This window comes from Aspergillus foveolatus (assembly GCF_047715535.1).
Source record: "Aspergillus foveolatus strain CBS 279.81 unplaced genomic scaffold BDW70scaffold_13, whole genome shotgun sequence".
Lineage (NCBI taxonomy): Eukaryota > Fungi > Ascomycota > Eurotiomycetes > Eurotiales > Aspergillaceae > Aspergillus > Aspergillus foveolatus.
Genome location: NW_027396077.1, coordinates 362,519 through 386,415, shown reverse-complemented (window position 1 = coordinate 386,415; position 23,897 = coordinate 362,519). Strand labels below are relative to the sequence as shown.

The 23,897-nt window shown below is 51.1% G+C and overlaps 10 protein-coding genes across 10 annotated transcripts; 5 read left to right on the top strand and 5 right to left on the bottom strand.

Annotated features, from left to right (window-relative positions):
- Positions 1-282: 282 nt before the first annotated feature.
- BDW70DRAFT_132853 (uncharacterized protein) lies at positions 283-1,306 on the bottom strand. The gene is made up of 3 exons (XM_073736223.1): positions 871-1,306; positions 631-708; positions 283-516 (listed from the first exon to the last, which is right to left on the bottom strand). The coding sequence occupies exon 1, from the start codon at positions 1,229-1,231 to the stop codon at positions 1,007-1,009; it is 225 nt and encodes a 74-aa protein (XP_073597861.1). The 5' UTR covers positions 1,232-1,306; the 3' UTR covers positions 283-516; positions 631-708; positions 871-1,006.
- Positions 1,307-1,392: 86 nt separating this feature from the next.
- On the bottom strand, positions 1,393-4,194 carry atm1 (ATP-binding cassette Fe/S cluster precursor transporter ATM1). Its single transcript, XM_073743501.1, has 7 exons — positions 3,691-4,194; positions 3,566-3,625; positions 3,393-3,507; positions 3,070-3,338; positions 1,970-3,016; positions 1,682-1,898; positions 1,393-1,618 (listed from the first exon to the last, which is right to left on the bottom strand). Exons 1-7 carry the CDS (start codon positions 4,045-4,047, stop codon positions 1,518-1,520), a joined length of 2,166 nt encoding a protein of 721 aa, XP_073597860.1. The 5' UTR covers positions 4,048-4,194; the 3' UTR covers positions 1,393-1,517.
- A 2,024-nt stretch (positions 4,195-6,218) lies between these two features.
- On the top strand, positions 6,219-9,202 carry BDW70DRAFT_132844 (serine/threonine protein kinase CBK1). Its single transcript, XM_073736222.1, has 4 exons — positions 6,219-7,340; positions 7,414-7,917; positions 7,980-8,456; positions 8,507-9,202. The coding sequence occupies exons 1-4, from the start codon at positions 6,721-6,723 to the stop codon at positions 8,817-8,819; spliced, it is 1,914 nt and encodes a 637-aa protein (XP_073597859.1). The 5' UTR covers positions 6,219-6,720; the 3' UTR covers positions 8,820-9,202.
- A 6-nt stretch (positions 9,203-9,208) lies between these two features.
- On the bottom strand, positions 9,209-10,210 carry BDW70DRAFT_132842 (spliceosome assembly protein PRP11). Its single transcript, XM_073736221.1, has 2 exons — positions 10,152-10,210; positions 9,209-10,081 (listed from the first exon to the last, which is right to left on the bottom strand). The coding sequence occupies exons 1-2, from the start codon at positions 10,161-10,163 to the stop codon at positions 9,380-9,382; spliced, it is 714 nt and encodes a 237-aa protein (XP_073597858.1). The 5' UTR covers positions 10,164-10,210; the 3' UTR covers positions 9,209-9,379.
- Positions 10,211-10,348: 138 nt separating this feature from the next.
- Positions 10,349-12,583, top strand: BDW70DRAFT_132840 (putative tubulin-specific chaperone). Its single transcript, XM_073736220.1, has 5 exons — positions 10,349-10,560; positions 10,641-11,082; positions 11,138-11,228; positions 11,275-12,466; positions 12,530-12,583. Exons 1-4 carry the CDS (start codon positions 10,368-10,370, stop codon positions 12,367-12,369), a joined length of 1,821 nt encoding a protein of 606 aa, XP_073597857.1. The 5' UTR covers positions 10,349-10,367; the 3' UTR covers positions 12,370-12,466; positions 12,530-12,583.
- Positions 12,584-12,695: 112 nt separating this feature from the next.
- BDW70DRAFT_166476 (putative formin binding protein) lies at positions 12,696-13,671 on the top strand (the record flags this gene model as incomplete). The annotated part of the gene is made up of 2 exons (XM_073741994.1): positions 12,696-12,819; positions 12,886-13,671. The coding sequence occupies exons 1-2, from the start codon at positions 12,796-12,798 to the stop codon at positions 13,669-13,671; spliced, it is 810 nt and encodes a 269-aa protein (XP_073597856.1). The 5' UTR covers positions 12,696-12,795.
- A 1,046-nt stretch (positions 13,672-14,717) lies between these two features.
- On the top strand, positions 14,718-17,241 carry BDW70DRAFT_158283 (putative C6 finger domain protein; the record flags this gene model as incomplete). Its single annotated transcript, XM_073740489.1, has 3 exons — positions 14,718-15,614; positions 15,933-16,335; positions 16,382-17,241. The coding sequence occupies 3 exons, from the start codon at positions 14,718-14,720 to the stop codon at positions 17,239-17,241; spliced, it is 2,160 nt and encodes a 719-aa protein (XP_073597855.1).
- A 462-nt stretch (positions 17,242-17,703) lies between these two features.
- On the bottom strand, positions 17,704-18,951 carry BDW70DRAFT_148895 (D-mandelate dehydrogenase-like dehydrogenase; the record flags this gene model as incomplete). Its single annotated transcript, XM_073738931.1, has 5 exons — positions 17,704-17,802; positions 17,865-18,104; positions 18,173-18,582; positions 18,636-18,876; positions 18,913-18,951. 5 exons carry the CDS (start codon positions 18,949-18,951, stop codon positions 17,704-17,706), a joined length of 1,029 nt encoding a protein of 342 aa, XP_073597854.1.
- An 881-nt stretch (positions 18,952-19,832) lies between these two features.
- BDW70DRAFT_132834 (putative cell cycle control protein (Cwf19)) lies at positions 19,833-22,244 on the bottom strand. The gene is made up of 2 exons (XM_073736219.1): positions 20,959-22,244; positions 19,833-20,910 (listed from the first exon to the last, which is right to left on the bottom strand). Exons 1-2 carry the CDS (start codon positions 21,868-21,870, stop codon positions 20,089-20,091), a joined length of 1,734 nt encoding a protein of 577 aa, XP_073597853.1. The 5' UTR covers positions 21,871-22,244; the 3' UTR covers positions 19,833-20,088.
- Positions 22,245-22,510: 266 nt separating this feature from the next.
- BDW70DRAFT_158280 (putative ATP binding protein) lies at positions 22,511-23,761 on the top strand (the record flags this gene model as incomplete). Its single annotated transcript, XM_073740488.1, has 2 exons — positions 22,511-22,553; positions 22,614-23,761. 2 exons carry the CDS (start codon positions 22,511-22,513, stop codon positions 23,759-23,761), a joined length of 1,191 nt encoding a protein of 396 aa, XP_073597852.1.
- Positions 23,762-23,897: the final 136 nt, after the last annotated feature.

Here is a 23,897-nt window from a genome sequence, read left to right as displayed (position 1 = left end):
TGAAAGAGAAAAGGCAAGGAAGTAGAAGACATTATCACGGCCTCCACGAGGGACATAACGGGGAGGATGCATCGTCATGAACAGGAAACACCAATGCTGCTCAGATTCGTATCACCGGTTTCGTGGGTCATTCGAGCCCCAGGATGGGACCTTCCAGGACCCATGTGAATGCTTTGAGATTGTCCCAGATGATGAGTTGGAGCTGTTCGAGTATATGTATTCACCGTCAACATACTGCACAGCAGTAAATGTGCTGCGGTGTTTTCGGCGCGCATAGCGCTGCTCTAACCGGTAGAGCTCCAGCTCTGCGTTGGTTACTTATCAGCATTGCGCCAGGAAGATATTCGGTAGGATTGTGCGGTCGCGCGGATGCCTTCAGGATAGAAACAAGAGGTATTCAGCGGTAGACCATGGGAGACATACTTGCTTGTAACTTCTCGATGAGGCCCATAGTGTGAGATGTGTATATCTTCTTTCCTCGTCAAGGAACTGTTCTCGGAGCAGCGCGAGGACGTTCTGAGCTGCGGTACCAAGCGATTAGCAGATGCGCTTCAATCATGATCCGGAAGCTCCGCGGTCACCCAAGAGCAAGCCGGTACAAAAGAACAACTGATAAGGGCAGGCGCATACCAATCTGCCGTAATCGTATACTGTCCGTTGGAGATTTGCGGTTTCGACGAGATGGAGAGAACCAGTCAACGAGTCTTTCTAGAGAAAGTCGATTAACAGGAGAAACTTGCAGTCTAGGATGGGGGAACAGAGAGGGGAAGCGCTGCAGGGACAAGATCAAAAGGAGCTAGCAGTTGTGGGACGGCTGCTCCCAGACTCCAACAACAAACGAGACAAAGGATCGAACCAGGTGAGACTAACCTGTGAAGGGAACAGTTAGAGAAGGTGGCTGGATTCGATAGCGTGCCTGGAGCGTAGAAGGACGGCTTGGTCTTCGGAGTAGCGTGGTAGGATTATGCGTTGCGAGTAATTGTGCGTGTGAGGGATCCAATGGCGACTATTCACAATTTGACCTCAACAGCCACACCAAACTATGACGATAGCCGTTCCGAAAAGAGAGTGAGGGGCGAAAATGAGGGAATAAAGCAATAAAGGAATGAGTTGACAAATTAGCCAGGATGGTAATGAGCGATGAGATTGGAGAGAAAAGACGATAGAGAGCGACGACGACAACTGCAACAAGCGATAGGGAGAGAGAGCTGTCAGTGTCAGTTGGGAACATGGGATTTGGGCGGATCAAGGCGAGATTCCAGAAGAGGAGCAGAAACTGTGGGGCAACAACGTGAGCCTGAAAGGTGCACTAGGCCGCTTCCCGTCTAGCCAGGGGGTTTATATTGAAAATGTTGGAGATTGATTGTTCTCGTTGGAGTCGCACAATGTCCACAATGTCCGTGACTGCAGGTCGTGGCCTAGTGGCCTATGCAGCGGTTCTACGGAGTAAGATGATGATGACGATGATGATAAAGTCTACCACGCTATCTATGATCTGCTGCATCCAGCATAGTTTTCTACTTTCTGGGGGTCTTGCCTTCCACCTCTCCTGCCGTCTCTCCCTCAAGGCCGGCATTGCGTTCGTATTCTGGATCTTGCGCCAAGGACGTCTCTTGGGCTGCAACGATTAAGTCAGCTTTCTATACCAGATTCAGGGATAGCTCCAGAGTAAGGTTCTTACCATTCCATAGCTCGGCGTAGATGCCATCCAACTCAAGCAGTTCGCGATGTGAGCCCAGTTCCGCTACCTGACCATCCTTCAACACCAATATCTGGTCGCAGTCATATATCGTCCGTAAGCGGTGCGCGACGAACACGCTTGTCCGGCCCTTCTCCTTCAAAATGCTATTGATATTTTGCATCAAGGCTTGCTCCGTATACGTGTCGAGGGCGGAGGTCTATGGAAAAAATGGGTGAGTTATCAGATCATCAAACTAGTTTCGCGCTACCGCGGGGAAGGATGACTTACTGCTTCGTCGAAGAAGAGCAACTGTGGGTCTTTCAGGAGCAACCGGGAAATAGCCAGTCGTTGCTTTTCTCCACCGGAGATCATCATTCCACGTTCGCCAACAGCCGTACGATAGCCCTCGGGGAGTCTCTCGACGAGTTCATGGATATGAGCGCGGCGCGCGGCTTTGCGGACTTCCTCATCTGAGGCATCTAGCCTTCCATAGCGGATATTGTGTTCGATGGTGTCGTTGAACAGTGGCGTATCCTGGGGGACCACACCAATCGCTTTCCGCAGACTTTCTATCGTGACGTCCCGAATATCCTGACCGTCAACCAGAATCCGTCCTTCTTGCACGTCATAATATCGGAAGAGCAACCTGAGAATAGTCGACTTGCCACAACCGCTAGGGCCAACGATAGCGAATTTCTGTCCAGCAGGAATTGTAAAGCTAGCATTCTTTAGGATGGGACGCTCCGGGTGGTATCCAAAGGTCACGTTCTCAAATCGGATCTGCCCACCTTGTTTGAGCTCCAACGGCTTAGCATCGGGTTTCTCCTTGATGTTGACATTGACCTTTTGCAAGTTGAATAATGTCTCCATATCGAGCAGCGACTGGCGCAGCTCGCGGTAGACTGAACCCAAGAAGTTCAGCGGCACGGAGAGTTGGAAGACAAGCTGGTTGACCATAACCAGGTCACCGACAGTCAGACTGCCTGTGGCAACTCCATCAGCGGCAAGATACATCATAGCAGCAAGTGCGCTTGAGAAGATCATGTTCTGCCCGGAATTGAGAAAAGCCAAGGACGTCGTGACTTTGATCGAGGCATCTTCGTACGCTTTGAGCGCTTTGTCGTAACGGGCAACCTCAAACTTTTCATTGTTAAAGTACTTCACCGCCTCGTAGTTGATCAACGAATCTACAGCAACCGTGGCGCCCCGGTTGTCTGCTGCGTTGGCTTGCTTCCGAAACTTGGTTCGCCATGCGGTTGTCGCTATCGTAAACGCGGAATAAGCCAGCATTGTCGTGGCAGTAATCGCAGCGAACTTGATGCCATATTGATGAGTCTGTTGCACGCGTTAGAAGTGCTGACAATGCGTCATGGCGAGGGCTTAGATACCAGGATACCGCAAACGAGGGAGATTTCCAAAGCGGTGGGTACGACGTGGAACACCATTGATGTCAGAAGAAAGCTGATGCCTTTAGTTCCGCGATCAATAGCCCTCGTTAAACCTCCGGTCTGCCGCGAGAGGTGGAAATTGAGATCTAGCCGTAAAAGATGTTCGAAAACGTTCCGCGCAACTTTGCGGATTGCCTTTTGGGCAACACTGGCGAAGACAGCATTGCGAAGCTCTTGGAAAAGAGTCGCTCCAATTCTCGTTGCACCATCTGCGAAGCAGGGTTAGCCACTCGCAAGTTTTGGGACCGATCGAACCAACTCACAGGCAATGATCATGGATCCCGCCACTGTATAAGCGGTTCCGCCGACCGCCGCAAAATCCACATTCATAGAATCAACGATGCTCTTGAAATAGAAGGGAACTTCGACATTTAGAACCTAAGTCCAACAAAGTAAGTCACTGTCGAAATAATAAGGTCCCTTCTGTCATTCTTACCTTCGCGCCAACAAGCAACGATAAGGCTGTCCCTACACGAAGCTTAGTTCCCCAGTCACCCTGTATGCTGCCGGTTAGCGAAGCGTGTAAGACAACGCGTGAGACTCCCACTCCTAGAGCTTCACCTTTGGCCAGAGGTATTTTGCCATCTCCCTCATAATAGCCCAATCCGCCTTCCTCTGTTCCTTGTTCGCGACCGTGCTTTCACTAAGCAAGTTCTTCTGTGCAGTCGTCGCATTTTGGGTCTTCTGCTGGCTTGGTGCCGCAGATTTGGCGGATGATGAGGACGAGGATGGGTCGGATTCGGGTGTCTTTTTGTCAGACAGTGTGTTTTTCTCCGTCTGTGTCTTGACTGAGAGCTTCCTGGGCTGAGTACCTCCTAAGGCAGCCGATACAGGGTTCGATCGTAGATAGGCGGGCCGGTGGAAGACGAATCGCGCCGGGGTGCGCCAGCAACGCGATTGAGCGGCTTGACGCAGCATTTGGCCGGTGAGTGTCTTCGCAGTTACGAGCACTTGCTGTTTCGTTTCACCCTGTCCTCAGGGGAGCATTTTTGTGGCGATTGCGACGTTTGTTGGTCTCGAATCTCACTTCGCGTTGCGGAGCGCCGGGATTCGGAGGGGAAAAGAAGAGCGGAGATGTTGCGGCGGTTTTGAGGACCTCCGGATTAGGTCACCAGCCACGAAACGCGGAGTACCTTGAAGCACTTGACTTCTCCTTTGTTGTGAAGAATTGAGTAAGGTAGAGTTAACTACCGGAGAGAAGTATACCACGAAGATGTCGCGATGGTCTGTTGCAATTATCTCGAAGATGATGCAATCTAGGAGCCCTCGTGCTCCACAACGAATTTATTGGCTTTTATCTCAGCATGGGAGGCAGACCTTCAACTCAGCTTTTTGCTATCTACTAATAATCGCGCTTACCTGTCATCGATCGAAATAATGGGCCCAATGAAGGGTTTGTTGGTTCAGTGTTTGTTCCTCAGATGCGAGTCGAGAGCCAGGTAGTGGTGGATGAACGCGAGGCTGCCACATGTGCAGGTTGACTCTTGTTATACGCCATTCTTCTGCATATCTCAGGCAAGCATATGGAAGATCTGTAAAGAATAAAAGGAGAGGGCTATGCCAAACGGTCGTCTGGATGAGGAAAGATCTGGCTTAGCATTTACTCACACCTATTGACTCTCTCGGCGAACGATGAATCTTCTTCATGCTTGTCCTAGTCTTGAGAATAGACTGAGAACCTGGCATCGACATAGCTTACAGTCTCTAGAGCTTACCCTCTCCTGCGCAGATTCAACGCTCACTTGTCAACCAAGTGAACATTGTCGAACTGGGAAGGGCTGAAGTCAATGGAGACATTCTTGTTGGAACCGAATTGCAGGAGAGAAGATCGGGTTGCACGTCATTATACAAATAGCCAGGTGTCCCTGGTGCTCACAGGATTGGATTTCTCGTCACCAACAACGGAGAAATAACCTATGTTGCGGAAATACAGCTTAATCGGTGCGAATCAGCAAATCAGATACGTCGAATATGTTTCTTTTACTGAGAGCATGGCTTGTCTTGATACGACACTCTTGGTGACCTCAGAATAACAGACGAATCGAGGGGAACTTGAGCGCTTTGAATTCATGTGAAGATGGGACTTTGTCGCCGTAGCTTGGACGCCCCTGGAGTGGTGCAACATGGGAGCACCTTGCTTCTACTCAACGGCTTCTCGCATTGTCCGTGGGATTCGATGTGAATCGCGCGTTGACTGGTCGCTTGCAAAAGACCACGGCTCAGGGTTACAAATGGTTTATCTCAGCTTGGGCGGAATAATGGGAGCGCCCAGGAGGCGAAAGCAACGCGTATCGATATCACCTGGATCATTTGTTATGGTTTTCGAGACTCCCTGATCCTAACGCACTCGGAAGAATCCTCCTCTTCGGCAGTATGGTTTCTAGCACCAAAGGATTCCAGCCTGTGATATGCGCCTCATTCGGATGTCGCAGAGCCAGTCCTGGTCTGCGTGTCCGCTACCGTTAATTATGGCGTTCTGAATTGGGTTTTGGTCACAAAAAAACACCGCCTGTTACCGGCAAAAAAAAGGTTTCTCAGGAATCCGACTGGGATTGATATCTTGTCTATCCAGATCAACGGGCCCGGAGGGAGCAAATCAAAAGACTGAGGTTGAAAGAGACGAACGCAAACGTAAGACCATGAGTGAGCTTAGTTTGCGTTCTCCATTCTGTCTGTTTATTTCACTGAGTTATTCATTGAGTGGACCAAGACAAGCATATGTACAAAAATATATACCTTCTCCGGCAGCTCCTGGAGGTCTGCGCAGGACCGTTTCTGCGAAACGGTGACGGGGACAGTTTATACAAGTCTATCAACGACCCAGATAAGAAGTGCTAATGTTGCTTATAACAACTAGCGGGGATACGGCTCAGAAAAGCGAGGGCTTCAGAGCATAAGAAGCATCCTCAGAAAGTGGAGCTTTCGTAGCACAGTGGCGTGAGGTCTGTCTGATATGACCCTGAAAAGTTAAGTGTATTGAGTGGGATGCTCTCTCATCTCGCTTTTGAACATGACCGTGACTCTGTCTCAATCCGCACCCAATACGTTGGTCTCCGTGATACGTCTCAGATACAGAACTTTAGTGAAGAGTCGACTTTATGACAAATGCATCTTCGAGGGGTGGGTGTTATTATAGAGACAGCGCGGGTGGGCCCCGCGGTCTTCCGTAGCCCAATTCCCAAAACAGTCCAGGGTAACGTACTGGGCACCACCGCACTGCTTTTAAGCTCTGCTGGTCTTTAGTCTGGACTCTCGATAACTCGCTGCGGCTTTGCTTTTTCTTTGATGCTTATCAACCCAGGTGACTTTGCGACCATAGAATTGTTGTCGATTGCTCAATCGCCTCCTGATCGATTATCCCTCTAAGGAGAGCTTGTCCAGTCGGGAGCCCTCCAACACTCCACTATAGTAACACTGTTCCTTCCCCTCAAACCGCACTCGCTCACTTGTCTCCTGAAGCCACCGCTTCTTCCCACTAAACCTTCCCCTCCCCCCTTTACACTTGCACCCCCCCCTTATATCCATCACCTTCCTCCATTCCTCATCTCGCCGTCCGTCCAATTTTGGTAGTCTGGAGGGCACTCTTCCAAAATGGACCCCAACAACAATCGCCCCCACCTGAACTTTGGCTACAATGAACGTGCCTTCAACCCTGCGGCCGCAAACAACCGCGCGTATCCCACCACGCCCTCCGCATTTCCTCAGCCGATCTATCAGAGCCAGAGCCCCCAGGACTACATGGACGCTCAGAATGGTGTTTATGGTCAAGGATATTTCATGCCGAACAACTACCCTGCGCAGGCTGCCTATGCTCAGCCCCATTACGGCCAACCCAACCTCCAGTCTCCTCAGCCCGCCTATCAGTCTCGAATGGGATACAATGTCAGCCCCAACGATGGAACAAATGGTTTGATACAGCAGTTCTCGAATCAGGATCTAAACTCGAACCGGACGGGATTCTTCAATCGCTCCGCTTCGCCTGCTCAAAGGCCCCGTACTGCAGGCAATACAGCACCCGGACAGCAGCAGCAACCTGGACACTTGGCCCCTCCAGTGCCTCGCAGCCCTCGGCTACCCCCCGAGAACGAAGAACTTCAACGCTACCCAGAGCGCTTCTCTGAAAATGTTCACAAACGTGGAAAGGCTGCGAAGGAGTTGGTCAACGTATTCTTTCACGAGAATATTGAGCGTGCGCGTGATCGTAACATGCGGTGGGTTTTGCTACTGAGCGCCGATATATTTTTCTAATAAGGATTTTGCTAACTGGGAGTTATAACTATACAGTTCGGCGGAGCTCGACAAGATGATGCGTGACCCCAACATTTCACAGGATGCAAAGGTGAAGGAGGCGGAAATGGTTGGAAAGAAAGAGTCGACATTCCTTCGCTTCCTTCGGACACCAGAAACTCCTGCCAACTTCCAAACCATCAAGATCATTGGAAAGGGTGCTTTTGGTGAAGTTAAGCTGGTGCAGAGGAAGTCTGATAACAAGATCTATGCGCTTAAGTCGCTGATCAAATCAGAGATGTTTAAGAAAGATCAACTGGCCCACGTTCGTGCTGAACGTGATATTCTAGCTGACTCGAAGGACAACCCTTGGCTCGTCAAGCTCCATGCTTCATTCCAGGATCCCGCATACCTATACCTCCTGATGGAGTTCTTACCTGGAGGTGATTTGATGACCATGCTGATTAAGTACGAAATCTTCTCTGAAGATATCACACGCTTCTACATGGCGGAAATTGTGATGGCGATTGAGGCGGTCCACAAGCTGGGTTTCCTTCACCGGTGAGAATCACCATCCTGGTCTCTCCTACCATATACAGCTTGCTAATATACTTGTATTACAGAGATATAAAACCTGACAACATCCTTCTCGATCGTGGCGGTCACGTCAAGCTGACCGACTTCGGTCTCTCTACTGGAGGCAAGAAAACTCACGACAACTCATACTATCAGAACCTGTTGAAGAATTCAACTTCCAAGGATAAGAACCGAAACTCTGGATACTTCAACGATGCTATCAACTTGACAGTATCAAACCGTGGGCAGATCAACACCTGGAGAAAATCTCGCAGGGCTATGGCTTACTCAACTGTCGGAACACCTGACTACATTGCACCCGAAATTTTTAATGGTCAAGGATACACCTATCTTTGCGACTGGTGGTCCGTCGGCGCCATCATGTTTGAATGTCTCGTGGGCTGGCCTCCATTCTGCGCCGAGGATACGACCGACACCTATCGCAAGATTGTGAACTGGAGGGAATGCCTGTATTTCCCCGATGAATTGACACTGTCTCGTGAATCGGAGGGTCTGATTCGAAGGTATGTTATGTCAGCAATCCATTTGAGCTGCTTGCCTAACCGGAGATCAGCTTCCTATGTGACGCAGAACACCGCATCGGCAACGAAGGTGGCCAATACGGAGGTGCTACACAGATCAAAAATCACCCATTCTTCCGCGGGGTAGTATGGGATCAACTGCGCAAAATCCGGGCGCCGTTCGAACCAAGACTGACCTCAAATATCGACGTATCATATTTCCCGATTGACGAGATTCCGCAGGAGGATACCAGTGCCATCCACCGCGCCCAGGCACGTGCTATGCCGGATGAGCAGAATGCCGAGATGAGCCTGCCTTTTATCGGATACACATACAAAGCATTCAACGCCTTCCAGGCCAGTTGAGCATGCATTCAAAGTAAGAAAATATTTTTGAACGAGCCGATGATGGATGCCTTTGGAAAGCTTTGAAGCGGGCGGGCTTGCGTTGATAACTTTTCAATGGCGCATCCAGGTTTTTGTGTCGGTCGGCATAGACCCTTGTTGATTGGTTTTTTCATCAAGCATATAGCGCATACATCATGTCACTGGACACATGAGCATCTCACTACCATATGTGTGTTTTCTTGTTCTCCTTAGATGTTTGCATCAGACCTCAGGTTATTTCCTTACCGCGCTAGCCGCATTGTATTCGGACGGAAACACTCTCGCGAGTGCATCTACTGGTTGTCTTGTCTATTACGGTGGTATAAACAGTTAGGATATGAATCAAAGTCTCTAGAGAAGAACCGCCATACACGCATTAAAAGAAGTTCTTTCTGGTTTCTGGTAGTTAAAATTTAAACAATCCGAGTTTTGCTTCAATAAGACCCAAACAACGCCCACCGGAGTCCCCAGAAACATGATATGAGAACAGAAAACACAACTCCCTATCCATAGTGAACACGAAATTATTGAGGTTTAGCTCATGCAGCGCCCATCGGCGCCAGCCCGGGCACACCACTGAACCGCTCCTCTCGCTCCGTTTTGAACATAATCTGCACCCAAAACTCCTTACTATCCTCATCAAACCACGTCCAATACCTCCCTTCCCGCCGATCAATCTCTCTAGCCTGCAACTTAAACCCACAAGTCTGATACGGCTCCGCCGCAATAACCAAATATTGAAAGTTCTTGTCTGGCGGCTCCTCCACCTTCTGCTCAAACGCGCTCATAAACCGCACCCGCGGCTTAACACCAGGAGTAATCTCCTGATACTGCAGCTGAAACAACAACCCAAACTGCCTCGTCAGCGGATCCCGAATCTTCGTAATCTTGTACCCGGGCCTTCCAATCTTGATTGTCTGCTTGCGCACCTGCACGCCCATCGCACCTGGTAAAGACGCGGGATCGGCATTTTTGCCCTCGCGCTGTTCCCGGGCGGCTCGGCGCGCGAGATTCGTCTGGTGCTTTCGGCCTTGGGTATGTGCGAGGTAGGAACCGTCGTTTTGGTGAACTGTCAGACAGAGACGGCATTCGAAGCTGCCCACGTGATTCTTAAAGAAATAAGGGTCTTTGTCCAGATCGATGGTCTCAAGGGCAAGTTTGCGGAGTCGTTCGCGGCGGTCTGCGTTTGTTGCGGAGTGCGAGGCGACGCCGCCGCCGCCGAACTTGGAACCTGCGCGGTTCTGCATTTCGTTAGTCCGGATGTACTGAAATATAACTGTGCTCAGAGCAATGTAATGTAAGTTTACGTACCTGGTAATCCATTTTGGATGTGTACAGGCGGTTCCCCTTGCTGTAGGGAGTGGTGTGAAGCTAGAGTGCTTGATATGAAGCTTCGCGGAAATTCAGATCACATATTACATAAGCGGCTAGAGTAGGCTGCGATTGGAGGACTTAGCAGGTCAACAGCAACAATTGAAACAGACACACAGGTAGATATTGAGACGATGGTTTGATCTACAGTCCAGGATGAACACTAGCCCTGTTGCAGTCTACTCTCATCCCTGGGTGAATCAACGACGATCTTACGATGGTAATTTGTGCACCATCCGCTATGTGGGCAAAGTCGACGGAACGTCTGGGGAATGGCTGGGGGTTGAATGGGATGATCCGACGCGGGGAAAGCACTCAGGCCAGCATAATGGAGTGAGATACTTCACATGTACTGTGACCCTTTAACCAGCTGCCCAGGCGCATGTACTCTCCACGAAGTGTCATCAAAACATCTCTAATCTGCAGCAGGCTTAAGAAATCACCCTACGGCCGGGTCATTTGTGCGGCCTTCACGCCCAGCAGACAGTCCGCGCAGCTTTCTAGGGGCAGTCCGCGAGAAGTACGCATCTGATTTTGAGCAGAGTCGTGAGAGACAAGCTCGTGCAGATGCGGAGTTCGAAAAGCCTATCAGATTCAACAGCAAGATTGCTGAAGAAGTGGGCTTCGACAAGATCCGGAAGCAGCTTGCGGAGCTTGAGGAGCTGAAAATTGTGCTCCTTGATGGACTGCGCGTGGCGGGTGTGCTTGCGCATCAGGCTAGTCGAGAACAGATTGAGGAGGCACGCGGCGAAATCGAGCGCATTTGTCCTAAGATCGTGGAGCTTGATTTGAGCTGGAATATGTTGACCAAATGGAGGGATGTTTCTGATATCTGTGGGCCGCTTAGGCGGTTGAGTCTTCTGAAGTTGAAGTGAGTCTTCTTGTGTTAACGAACGTTCAGGCGGGCTGACTGAGTTTTCCTTTAGCGGGAATCGGTTTGAGCCTGTTGAGGAGGGCTTGAGGTTTTATGGAATCAAAGAGCTTCATCTGGATGACACTTTATTTCCATGGGAGCAAGTGAGTAGAAACACAGCGGTCTGAGATGCATCGCTGACTGGCGCAGATATCAAGAGTGGCTGCTCAATTTCCGTCACTCACCTGGCTCTCGGCTTCAGCGAACCAAATCTCTGTGGTGCGGACGCCAATATCCAATACTATAACTGCACTCATTCTCGACAACAACGAAATAGGTTCCCTGTCTTCAATTAGGGCATTGACTTCTCTTCAGAACCTCGAGCATCTGTCACTACGCGGGAACTGCATCGACGCCATAGCCTCAGCTGAAACTGAGGGCCACTCCTTTCAATTCTCAAGAAGTCTTCGATCTGTGGATCTCTCCCGAAACAAAATCAATTCGTGGCTGTTTATTAACCAACTCCCCGAGGTCTTCCCGGGCCTGCGAAGCCTTCGTGTATCGGGGAACCCTCTTTACAACCAAGCCGTGGCACCGTCATCTATCACCGGTCTCCCTGAGAAGCCGATGACAGTGGATGAGGCTTACATGCTAACGCTCTCCCGCCTCTCCGCTTTGCAGGTGCTCAATTACAGTACAATATCTGAGAAGGATCGCAACAACGGCGAGCTCTATTACCTTTCCCTGATCGGCAAGGAGCTGTCAGCGCTCCCGGAGACCGCAGAGCCAGATATACTCAAAGCACACCCTCGGTACGGGGAGCTATGCAGAATCCATGGGGAACCGCTCATCCAACGAGCCTCCAAAGCCACTGGGTCAGGAGCTGCGCTTAACCCACGCTCTGTTGCGGCGCGATTAGTGCGAATTGTATTCCGTTTAACCCAGGCCGAGTGGGCATCAAATCGTCACGAGACCGTCAAAGTAAAAGAAATTCCTCGGTCGTATGACACGTATCAGGTCAAAGCAATCGTTTCTCGTCTGTTCGGTATCGCCCCATTTGAGTTTCGACTAGTATGGGAAACGGACGAAAGGGATCCGGTAAGCAAGGAGAATATGGATATCGAAGATGAGTGGGATAGTGAAGACGAAGATGTCTCTGGAGAGGGAACGCTGAAGCCTGGGGATGACGCGAAGTTCGTGAAACGGGAGGTTGAGCTTGTAGATACGACCAAGGACATTGGGTTTTGGTTTCAGCCCGATCTTCTAGAAGCTAAAATTCGGGTTGAAGTCACGCCTCGTTCATGATTTGATTGTAAATAGAGGTTAACTATACCAGTGAGGGACGACGATTCATGATAGCTTACTTCTAGACAGGCTCCGATCTATATATATCCAGCATGTTCTGTTCTCCATGAGCTAGATGTTGGAGCAAAAGACGTATAGAAAATTCACTGGAGTATTATACATAGCTTGAAGCTCATTCAGCTCATTAAGTATTGAGACATATACCTAGGTAAATGTATAGGTCTTTAGATATTGCGATACAGTTTAAAGCGGCAAACATCTGGGCCCGGAGTGGGATCTAACGCCGCGGCGACACCAGAAATTCAGAGCCCTTCCAACTCTCAACGCTCAACTCTGCAATCAACCAACCCTTGCTCTTCGCAGAACGAGGCTTAATTCCTACGTTGTTTAATACTTAGCCTAAATATATATCGAGAGTAACGAAATATGGCAGAATACTGGAAATCAGCAGTAAGTTCATCTTCACGCTAGTCTCTTATGCAACCTCCATGTCTACAGCTTCTAATATCGAACTAGCCAAAATACTGGTGTAAGCAATGCAAGGTCTACATCCGCGACACAGCCTTCGAAAGGACGCAACACGAAGCCACAGCGAAACATCAAAGCAACCTAAAGCGTTTCCTACGAGAAATACACCGCGACAACGAACGGCAACAACGAGACTCACAACGCGCAAAAGATGAGGTCGAACGATTACGGCAATCTGTGTCCGGCGGCGGTGGTGGGAGAACCGGTGATAACCAGTCATGGAAGAAATCGTCCTCGTCGACATCGGCACCCGCAACCCAGCGGCCGGTCTCGGTGGAAGAGCGCAAGAAGCAGATGGCGCAACTTGCAGAGCTGGGAGTTGCGATACCTGAGGAGTATCGGAGTGATATGGCGCTGGCAGGGGACTGGCAGACGGTCTCTGAGAAGATAATAGAGCCTGAGGGGGAGGAGAAGGAGAAGAAAGTGCCTACACTTGGGGTCCGGAAGCGGAAACACGATCAGGATGTAGACGAGGAGGAAGAAGAAGCTAAGAGGGAGGCTGAGAGGTTTGTTAGTAAGGGATGGGGGTCAGCAACGCGGCGGTATCCTGGCGCGAAGGATGAGGAGGAGGATATAGATGCGCTGTTGGCGTCTACGAAAGAAGTGAAGAAACCCCAGGTGTCCGGGACAGGGGAGGCTACGAGCGCAGAAGGAGAACAAGGCCAAAGGGAGGATAAACCGAGCGATGAAGTGGCAGTGAAGGAAGAGGAATCATCAGCTGCCGGCACCGGCGTGGTATTCAAGAAGCGCAAGCCAAAAGCAATGAAAAAATAAAAATAGACGAGCTTATTATGTCAAAACACACTGATGGAGAAAAAAAAAAATGGGGATGATTCGAGTGAAAGTCAAATAGGATAATTTCTAGTCGCGGCTGTAGAGAGTAGTATATGTATGTTGATGTTGCCACAGCAGGAATTTGGTGGTTGATCTCTTCATCGGCGGACCCGGACAAGCTCCAATCTTTTAATCTTCAGGTTCTCTCCTCTTTTCATCGCGCAACAATCCTTCGTCGCAACACCCCCCGTCCTCTTCCCTCGCCAGTTGCGGTGCCTGCTTGATGCCGAATACTGAAACCTGGTGGAATAGTTATTCGGCTCGCTTCTTTTCGCTTATCTGACCAGTACAAGGTGAGTAAAAGAGCCTCGAACGGCCTGTTTCCTCTTTTCCCCCGACCTTTCCCCGACTTCGAGATTGAGATTCGAGATACACTCCCCCGTCCACGCATTGTCCCATATCAATTTGGTGGCCTTCTGGGTACCCAAAAATGTCAGATCTTCCGCCGTCCGGTTCCATCATACCGCAGAAGGAGGGAGGGTTTTCTGCGCAAACAAAATCTGATGTCGGCCTTCTCGCGGTCGCGATCAAAGTCAATCCAGATATGAGGGAAGACTTATCGAGCTTATGGGTGGTCAATGAGCTCTGCTCATAAGGATTCTTTATTCGACGGTCGGGCGGTCTCTGGTTGTTGCGCCCATAATCATGTGCAGATGGACTTGACCGCGGTCGTCTCACTTCTCGCACAATTCTCCGATCCCAACGTACATGGATTATTTCCGTGCCTTCTCGCACGCCGGCTTACGCGATTTTCTCGAGAAACATAGACTGCACATATTCGCTACTGAGATCATACCACTAACTGCTTTACTGAGAGTGCAGGGATTAGGCGGCATAGCCACTATCGCGTGAAGCCTCGTTGGACACGGGCTGGTCTCGATTATCGAACATTTCTGTTGTTGAGTGGCCTGCGCCCTGAATACCGATTGAGTCGAAAAAATCCGCGGCTTGCCTTGGGATAGTTTGGAAGAGCATTGGCAAGCTTGATGGCGGATACAACACAGCAGGCTCAGCCTCCGCGAAAGCCGCAGTCGGCAGCTGAGCCGGCCTCTGAGCCGGCCGCTGATGCTACCACAATGCCTTCCAAGACGCATATGGATGAGCCTTCAAGTTCGGCCATTGACGTTTCCCTTCCGCCGATTGACAAAAGCTTACCGACCGACGATACTGCCCTTCCAGCTATAGATATGTCGCTGCCGCCAATAGACTCGACGATACCAGCATTACCGCCTATTGATACCTCTTTACCACCGCTAGACACGACGATGCCCGCTATGGATGATCTACACGGCACCGATACTCACTTTTCATTTGACAGGTTCGACGAGGAGACGGCTGGGCATGGCTTAAGTGAAAATGGGACGATGACACACGATCAGACTACAGAGCAGCATGGGTCTTCTTCCACCCATGTTTCTCAAAACCCCGCACCTTCGAACGGAGTGCATTCGGACGCGCCAGCTCAGCAACATCAACATTATGAGCAACAGCAGCCGGCACAACACCACTATTCACCGCAACAGAATACGCCGACGCCGCAGGCACAGGCACCATTGCCCCAACAGCAGCACCAGCAACCGCATCAGCAGTCCCAACAGCCCCCGGACATGTATAATAACCACCATAGTGCCTCGCCGCCTCATACGAATCCTCCTATGCAAGGCCAGCCCGCGCAAATTCCGCAAGCTCCCATTGGATCGCCAATGCCTCCGATGTCTTCGGTCAGCCAGTACATGGCGGGATATCCGTCAATGAACTCAGGCGGTCAGATGCATTATCAGCTGCAGGGCGACGCGAACAAAATGTTGTCGAGCAGGCACAAGAAAGAAGTGAAGCGGCGGACGAAAACTGGGTGTTTGACATGTCGCAAGCGACGCATCAAGGTACGTAAACAATTTATAGAAATTGCATATTGCATAGACAAATTGCAATGCAAAGCAAGAACAATTGGAGTATGTGAAATGCGCGGGGTTGGAGGTTGCGTTGTGTTGCTTCGCTTGCGTCGCCAAAATCTTCGGCTCGCGTCCAGCCCACCACCGGAAACCCCGCCATTTATTGTCGCTTGTTGACGCTCCCCGACTTCCCATGCCCACCTTTTAATACCCCTTCTTGTTGCCGTACTTATTCGGCTCCCTTTTTTCATTACGCTTTATTTCACTTGCGGTTCATCTTGAATTCGCCATTGACAACACTCCCGCTAGTGTGACGAAGGACACCCTGTCTGCCGCAACTGCGTTAAGAGCAAGCGTGAATGTTTAGGCTACGACCCAGTCTTCAAGCAACCAACACCCTCTGCGATACAGCCTGCCCCAAATCCGCAGCCGTCGCTGGTAGTTAACCCGCAGGATCCTTCTCCTCAACAATCGTCGTACCCTGCTGCCCCTCCTGGCTACGTACCGGCCTCGTCTCAGCCCTTCGCCCCCTCGCAATCTCCGTCTACCTCCACTGATCGCTACGAGTACAACTCGTCAATTGACCCGTCACTCAACCAAAACAACTCCTCAGACATGGCAAGAGTTCAGAATATCGCCGACGGAGGCTTGCAGCCAACTGTGAATCCCGCGACAACCACAACTGGCCACTCAGAGACGACAAGCTTTAGGTGTACGTCTGATTCCATGGTGTTGCGGGTTATACTGACCTTCACCAGTGAAACAAGTCCAGATTAGCGATCTTCTCGCTTTGCGAGGCATTCCACCTCCACCTCCGCACCCTATCACCGCCCTTCCACCTAACCGTCTTGAAGAAATCCAGGCCGTGTTCCTTGCTACATATGCTCCCGCCATTGATCGATTCTTTGAGACTCGATGGTTCTCAGAAAAGGCGTTGAGCCATCTCCTAGCGAACGCCCAGCTAATGGCCGAATATTCCGCATTGATCGAAGCATTTAACGGCAACCTGAGTGATCCTAACGTCCTTGCGCGGTTGGAGAGCTTCGAGGCATCGGTTGTCTGGAGCACAATGACATTATGTCGCCATGTGATGAATGTATCAAGTGGAAGCCAACCAGATTATGATCTCTTAGCCACCTCCAAACGACTGGACGTTATTGAAGCCATGATCACAGGTGACCACCTGGACTCAAATCCGCTTGCGCAATTCCCAACCCGGCAACCCGCCGCCAACCCGCCCTCATTACCCGATCAACTCATGCAACGCCAGCTAGACTTCTGGAGTGCGATCGGTCACTTTTTGACTCTACATGACAACGAGGCTAGCGCCGCGAAAGAAATTGACGACACACTCGGCCGTTGCCGCACGCTCCTGGATACGTACGAAAACCGAGACGTCATCTATTCAGTCGCAATTGCGCGCCATCTAGGCCAACGGTGGGCCGACTTCCCGCACAGCTTCCCGCAGCCTATTACCACGAACGAGAAAGACGCCGGGGCCAAGCTATATGTCGCTCAGAAATTCCTTGAACAGGAAGCTGGGGGCAAGGGCACGACGCAGGTCATAAAGCGCCTGTGCGGCATGGTCGTCCGCTCGTGGTATGTTTCGCGGGAATGAAGGCATCTTTGCCGTATGTTCTCTCCGTTGTGACGAATCTTCTTACTTGTAATATGAGAAAATTGGTGTGCTGGCAGGTTTCTGTGTTACGACCGTTTACTAGACCATGTTCATTTGCTGTCTGGCTTTTTTTGTGGGATGCTTTGCCGTGGAGTTCGCTCATATATCCCGTCTCGACGTTCTCCCCTGTTTATTTGGTCGATTTATCAGGGGGATGTCCTATTCATGGACCAGGAGTTTTTTTTTTTTTTCTTCATTTCTGTAGCTGGGCAAGGCAGCACAATGGCGTTTGGCTGTTATTTAGATAGCTTCATTCTCTTCCACATATTTTAACCGACCTATTTTTTGATGTGCCGGGAATGTGAGTCGGTTCATTTAGCCAATTCTATATACATCTAAACAGCTTGATACATATATAGTTCTTTAGTGGATCTCGCTTAACCAAATCACTTTAATCTCCAACTACAAATCAGCCTGCTCGGGGACAGGGGTCTTCAGCTTGCCCGTCTCCAAGGCCATTCTCACATTCTCAATAGCCCACTCCTCCATCGCAGTTTGCGTCTGCATTCAGGTTAGCTTCTGACCAATGCATGTGGATTTTGGCAATAATAAGAGGTACATACCTCAACAGTCCAAGTCCCCATGTGCGGCACAAGCAAGACATTCGGGTTCTCCACAAGACCAGGGTGAATCTTGGGTTCGTCCTCGAAGACATCCAAGCCGGCCGAGTAGACCTTCCCGCTGTCGAGGGCCTTGACGAGGGCGTCTTCGTCCATAACGGCACCACGAGCCGTGTTAACGATCACGACACCATCCTTCATTTGGTTGAATTGCTCGGTGCTGATAATGTGGCGGGTATTTTTCTACGCACACACCATCAGTTTACCAGTCCAGAGTCAACATGACGAGAGGGAAGGAATAAGAGACGCACATTCAACGGCAAATTCAAACTAATCACGTCGGATTGTTTCAACAGCTCCTCAAAAGAAACATACTTCGCGCCCCCTGCGAGTTCAGCACTCAGTTCGCGGCGGTTATGATAGATGACTTTCATGCCGAACGCCTCCGCCTTGCGCTTCAGGTTGCGTCCTATTCCACCCATGCCTAGGATGCCGAGGACTTTATCCTCAGGGTCGTGGCCGAGGCGCGGCGGTGTGAGGCCACGCCAGTGGCCCTGGCGGAGGGCGTGCATGCCTGCGTTGAAGTTCCGGAGTGCGCCGATGATCAAGAACATGTTCACATCTGCGGTTGCGTCGTCGACCGCTGTCGGGACGTTGGAGACTCGTAAGGGAGGATTGCGCGCTGTGCAGGCTTGTGTGGAGATTTGGTCATATCCGGCGCCTGCATTCCTATATCAGTATCTGCCTCCAAGAAAGGAAGCGGGAGAAATTCACCGCAATGCGCTAGATATACCAGCGAAGAAGGAAGAGCGTTGACGAGTTCCTCATCGAAGAGGCCGGTGATGGAGACGGAGTCGAAGGTGCGGTACGCAACAACGACGCCCTCCAGAGCGCCAGATTTGCATTCGGCAATAAAGTCGGCGCGGTTCGTGGCCTTGGGAGTGACTAGGTCTGCGAGGGAGGAGAGCGAGTTCCAGGTTGAGTGGGCGCTGAGAGGGTTAGTTGCTGGGCGGGGCTGATAGAGGGGCGCGTTGGAGTATCCATACTGCACAATGCTGCCAAGGAGCAGAACCCTTGGCTTAGAAGACATCTTGTAGAGAGTACTGGGTATACCTATAATGGTATTAGGACAGGAGGTGGTACAATAGGGCTGCGTGAGTCAGGACTGGGATCTATAACGGTACCTTGAAGAGGGGTAATGCGGGGTCACTTGCGGCCGCAGCAAGTTGACTTGAGGCGGCTGGGGATATATAAAGCCTAAAGAGATTCTCGGCAGATTGAAGGCCACAAGGAGGGACTGTCTAGAGAAGAAAGGAAATGCGATGAAAGAAGAAAAAAGAGAGAGGAGTTGGAGTTGGAGAAGGATCCCCCTCGTTGTGCCCCACCTTTATCAACTCAGGCTCCGTCTCGCGTTATCTCTTTCCGAAGGAATAACTGTGGAGTTTTAGAGACGACAGGCGAAAGCAGTCAGGGGATTTGTAGTCCCGATGCAAAACATTCATCCATCCGGCATAGCGACTACTGAAGCGCAGTGGCCAAACCCTTCCCTTCACCCCTGGGGGTGTACCTCGGGCTTTCTCCGAGCCTCTTCTCCAGCATCTTCACAGTGCTACCGAGCTGCGCTAGACGGTGATTTATGGCCGTACTCGTTGGTGATCTCTTTGTCCTTATCAGTAGAATTGCGCAGTGTTGTGAGGGCTTGCCGCGGTTATCTACCTTGGGCTCTGCCTTGGGCGTTTCCATTGTAGGGAAGTAGCAGGCTAAACCTCAGGAGCGTTCTGGGCTGATGCAAGAGCCTTCTCGGAGGACTATCCCCGGAAAAAAAGATAAATATGCAAGAGAAAAGAAGATATAGAGTGGTGCCTGCAGAGTGTGAGTCAGTCTACGAAGATTGGAGCAGAATATGGCCGCTGTAAACCTTCAAAGAGAATGGGCGAGATGCTGGTGCTGCTGAAAGATGTGCAGAGAAGAGCCATATGCACCCATGAGAAAGGTCACACCAAGCTTGGATGCTCAAGAAAGCCATGCTCAGGGCTGTTGGGCGATATATCACGTCTGTTGAGGCATAGTACTACGAACTGCAACAACCCATGTGTCCATCGCTGTAGGAATGACAGGAATCTCAAGTATCATAAGTAGCGCCAGTAAGCGGCAAACTAAATTCTTTCAGAGATGCCTGTATTCAGGCTGAAACGGGCTACTTCCAGTTCTTACTGGAATACAGAGTTCAGCCCTCAACAAGCACCCTCGTCCAGTCAAACTTCCTCCACCGGCTCTGGAACCCGCCAACTCGCCGGTCTCCTCCTCTTGTCCAGCGTCCCTGTTTCTTAATCACCTCGGGGCCAACATCTAACATGCCTCCAATGACCTCGCGCGCGAAGAGATCGCCCTTCGGCCACCGATTGGCGTCTTCAACGATATGGCCCAACCCGCCGTCAAGCTGGAACCAAACGTGGAAGTAGGGCATTTCCTTGGCAAGGGAGCGGCGGAAGGCGTTTCGGCCGAGACCCTGCTTGGACTTGGCGAGCGTATCGATGAGCTTGCGGTGTTGCGTCCACTCCTCATCTGCAGAGAGTATTGCCTCTTTGAAAAATGCCGGTGAAGTTTCTCCAAGGCTGTAGGGGAGGGGGACGGCTTCCATGGACGCGTGGCGCTTCCGGTGGGGTGCCGCAGCGTTTTCGTAGAAGATGACATCGCGGCCTTGGTCATGGTACATGCGAGTGAGGCTCTTCATGAAGTTGCGAATCTCCTCCCACTCGTCGTCGTCGCATTCTAAGAGGTTGGTGCGATGCTGGATTGGGACAATGGTGGCGCTGCCGGGGCTGATTTCGGGCTCGGTTGGGAGTGTCAGGTAGACACGTGTGGCAAGAGACACGACTGGGGCGACTGGGGGCGTGTTTGTGTCTTCGTGATGGCATAGTGGGCAGTTGTCCAGGATCTTGTTCATCTTTTGCAGCTCGTTGATTGTGGTGTTCCTGAGGTCGATCTCGGATCGGTGAACCCGGCGAGCCAGTTTGGAAGCATTGTCATCCATGTACTCTAGATCATTCTGTAACCATTAGTATATCGAAAGCTTTCGAAGATGAGATGGACATACTTCGAACCTGCTGTCCTTCGCAATCCTCTCGGCGAGACGTCGTCCCTCTCCGCCAAACTGGCCGCGACTCCTGCGCTCTTCTTGGACCATATCCTCAATCGTCATGTCCTCATTCTCTTCGACCTTTCCTCGCTCCAAGCCGCGTTTCGTCTGTATGGCTTTAACTTCGTTCCTCTTCCCGGCCAACATCCTATTCTCCATGACTCCGAGCACCATAACGTCCGGTTCCTTCCTATTAGCCATGGCAGCCGCAGCGGCATTATATTGCTCCTCAAGCTCAGCAGCATCTGGGGCGCCCCTGAGCTTCGCTCGCATCATTTGCGCCTTTAGTTTGTTCAGCGCTGTGAGATCGAGATGCTGCGTTGTCTGTGCAGGGGGTACTGTTTCCATTACCTGCCCCTGTCCACGAGCGCTGAACTCCTTCTCAGGATCCCGGAGGTGCTCATGCACATCACGGTGGACATTTTCTTGTTGCTTGCGCTCTCGGAATAGTTCACCCGTAGGCTTCTCCTTTCCAACATAGCCCTCGCCGTACGTTTCGCGGCGCTCCAATTCCGCTTCTTCTTCACGGGCATCATCAAAAGAGCGCAGATCCCCGAAGCGCTCAATGGCAACCTCCTCCTCGGACCGACCACTTTCCTTCGCCTCTCTATACACGCCTTTGAGCTTGGTCATTCTCCAGCTTGAACCCGCGTCGCCGAAGGTGTAATTCACCTCATGTTCAGCCGGCTCCTGCTCAATATCCTCGAGTGCCTTGCCATCTCTCAGGTCGCGCAAGTGGGTGTTCAGTTCCTTGTTGTGGATTTTAAGCTCAAAGTCCGCCTGCAGCATTCGTGGTTTCGGCTCGTGCTCGAGTCGTGTCTTATCGCGCCGCTGGACATAGTCAATGTCCAACGCGGAAGGCGCTTCCATCCACGCATCTCTTTTCAATCGTGTAGGTTCTTCTTGCGTGATTTCTGCTGTCGTTGCGGGCTCATCCTCCCGACTCTCTTTTTCCCGGTGTCTACGCTTATGGTGGTCCCGGCCCTCGCCATGGTCGGAGGAATGCCGCGAGCGTTTATGCCGGTGCCCATCATCTCTGTGCGATTCACTGTTCCTGTCCGATCCTCTTTCTCGGGAACGCGAATGGTGGCGGTGGGAGCGTTGCCGATGCCGGTGCTCCCTGCTGCGGTCTCGATCCCGACGGTGGTCTCTGTCGCGATCTCGGTCACGCTCGCGGTCGTGATGCCGGTGCCGATGCTTGTCCCCGTCGCTCTTCTCGCGTCGTCTTTCGCGCTCGCGTTCCTCCGCAAGGGATTTTTCGAAGTCCTCCAGCGTCATTTTTCAAATGTTGTGACATTGAAGTGAGAAAGCAAGCAATGACGTCGAAAAACGGTCGAGACCTTCTCGCTCACCGCCTTTGGCAATTTCCCCTCATTTTTTGTCGACATTTTATCATCAAGTGTACTCTTTACAAGACCACAGGCTATTGTTCTTGAGCTGTGTTCTTGCTTGCGGAATCTTCTACAAATAATTTCTACGGGAGCGTCTAGAAACGTGGGAGTGACTAACCATGGCGAATTCACCTGTAGCCGTTGTCTGTGTCGGCATGGCAGGTCAGTCAAAGGATCCTACGGAGTATTGGGAGAATTTGCGGAACTAACTGTATGGATCAGGCTCAGGAAAGACGACTTTTATGCAGAGAATCAACTCGCACCTTCATTCGAAGAAGCAGCCTCCCTACGTCCTGAACCTCGACCCTGCGGTTCACACCGTTCCTTTCGAAAGCAACATCGATATCCGCGATGCCATCAATTACAAAGAAGTCATGAAACAGTATAACCTTGGGCCTAATGGAGGTATCCTGACATCACTCAATCTGTATGCCACCAAGGTTGATCAGATCATCGCTTTGCTTGAAAAGCGCGCCGCCCCCAATCCCGAGAACCCCGCCGCGAAGCCGATCAAACACTTCCTGGTCGATACTCCTGGGCAAATCGAGGTCTTCGTATGGAGTGCGTCCGGAAGCATCTTGCTTGAGACACTGGCCTCCTCGTTCCCTACCGTGATCGCCTACATCATTGATACGCCCCGCACGAGCTCAACCAGCACCTTCATGAGCAACATGCTCTACGCCTGCAGTATTTTGTACAAGACGAAGCTGCCGATGATCTTGGTTTTTAATAAGACAGATGTCCAGGATGCGGAGTTTGCCAAGGAGTGGATGACCGACTTCGATGCGTTCCAGCAGGCGCTGCGGGAAGAAGAGGAGTCGGGCCAATTTGGAGGCGAAGGCGGAGCAGGAGGCATGGGCGGAAGCGGTTACATGGGATCTCTCCTCAACAGCATGAGCCTTATGTTAGAGGAGTTTTATCGACATCTCAACGTCGTGGGTGTGAGTGCGATGACAGGTGAGGGTATTGACGAGTTTTTCGAGGCGGTCGAGGAGAAGCGCAAGGAATTCGAAAGGGACTACAAACCAGAACTTGAGCGTTTGAAGAAAGAGCGCGAGGAAGCGCAGGCGAACCAACGAGAAATCGAGCTTGGGAAGCTGATGAAGGATATGAATCTGTCCAGCTCCAAGGCTAAGGAGGAGCCTGAGACAGTTAGCGAAGCCGAGGAAGAGGAAGACGAACGAGCTGCAGCGATGGGGAGAGCCTACGATCCCGATTCGGACAGTGACGAGGATTATCCACCTCCGGCTGGTGACGACGAAGGACTCAGTCAGCGGTATCAGAGTGCACTGGCAGACTCAAGAAGTGGACCTTCAAATGAAGACGCGAGCTTCATGCGATATCTACAGCAGAGCAATCTCAATGGGTAGAATCGCCCCTAGCATTCTTGGTGGTACACTGTTTTGGGGTTACGGCGTTGGTTTGCAGTCACACTATATACATTATGTGAAATGAAACATCAATTAACAATATCAATTTGTTGCACAAAGTTAGATGCGTAATAAA

Excerpts from the sequence above, each read along its gene's own strand:
- BDW70DRAFT_132853 (XM_073736223.1), bottom strand. The coding sequence starts at position 1,231 with ATGTTCCCAACTGACACTGACAGCTCTCTCTCCCTATCGCTTGTTGCA.
- atm1 (XM_073743501.1), bottom strand. The coding sequence starts at position 4,047 with ATGCTGCGTCAAGCCGCTCAATCGCGTTGCTGGCGCACCCCGGCGCGA. Across the intron at positions 3,508-3,565 it reads CGTTGCTTGTTGGCGCGAAG|GTTCTAAATGTCGAAGTTCC; the intron begins GTAAGAATGACA and ends TGTTGGACTTAG. Across the intron at positions 1,899-1,969 it reads TGCTCTTCTTCGACGAAGCA|ACCTCCGCCCTCGACACGTA; the intron begins GTAAGTCATCCT and ends TTTTTTCCATAG.
- BDW70DRAFT_132844 (XM_073736222.1), top strand. The coding sequence starts at position 6,721 with ATGGACCCCAACAACAATCGCCCCCACCTGAACTTTGGCTACAATGAA. Across the intron at positions 7,341-7,413 it reads GCGCGTGATCGTAACATGCG|TTCGGCGGAGCTCGACAAGA; the intron begins GTGGGTTTTGCT and ends ATAACTATACAG. Across the intron at positions 7,918-7,979 it reads AAGCTGGGTTTCCTTCACCG|AGATATAAAACCTGACAACA; the intron begins GTGAGAATCACC and ends CTTGTATTACAG.
- BDW70DRAFT_132840 (XM_073736220.1), top strand. The coding sequence starts at position 10,368 with ATGAACACTAGCCCTGTTGCAGTCTACTCTCATCCCTGGGTGAATCAA. Across the intron at positions 10,561-10,640 it reads TGGAGTGAGATACTTCACAT|GCTTAAGAAATCACCCTACG; the intron begins GTACTGTGACCC and ends AATCTGCAGCAG. Across the intron at positions 11,229-11,274 it reads CTTTATTTCCATGGGAGCAA|ATATCAAGAGTGGCTGCTCA; the intron begins GTGAGTAGAAAC and ends TGACTGGCGCAG.
- BDW70DRAFT_132834 (XM_073736219.1), bottom strand. The coding sequence starts at position 21,870 with ATGGAAGCGCCTTCCGCGTTGGACATTGACTATGTCCAGCGGCGCGAT. Across the intron at positions 20,911-20,958 it reads CGAAGGACAGCAGGTTCGAA|AATGATCTAGAGTACATGGA; the intron begins GTATGTCCATCT and ends TAATGGTTACAG.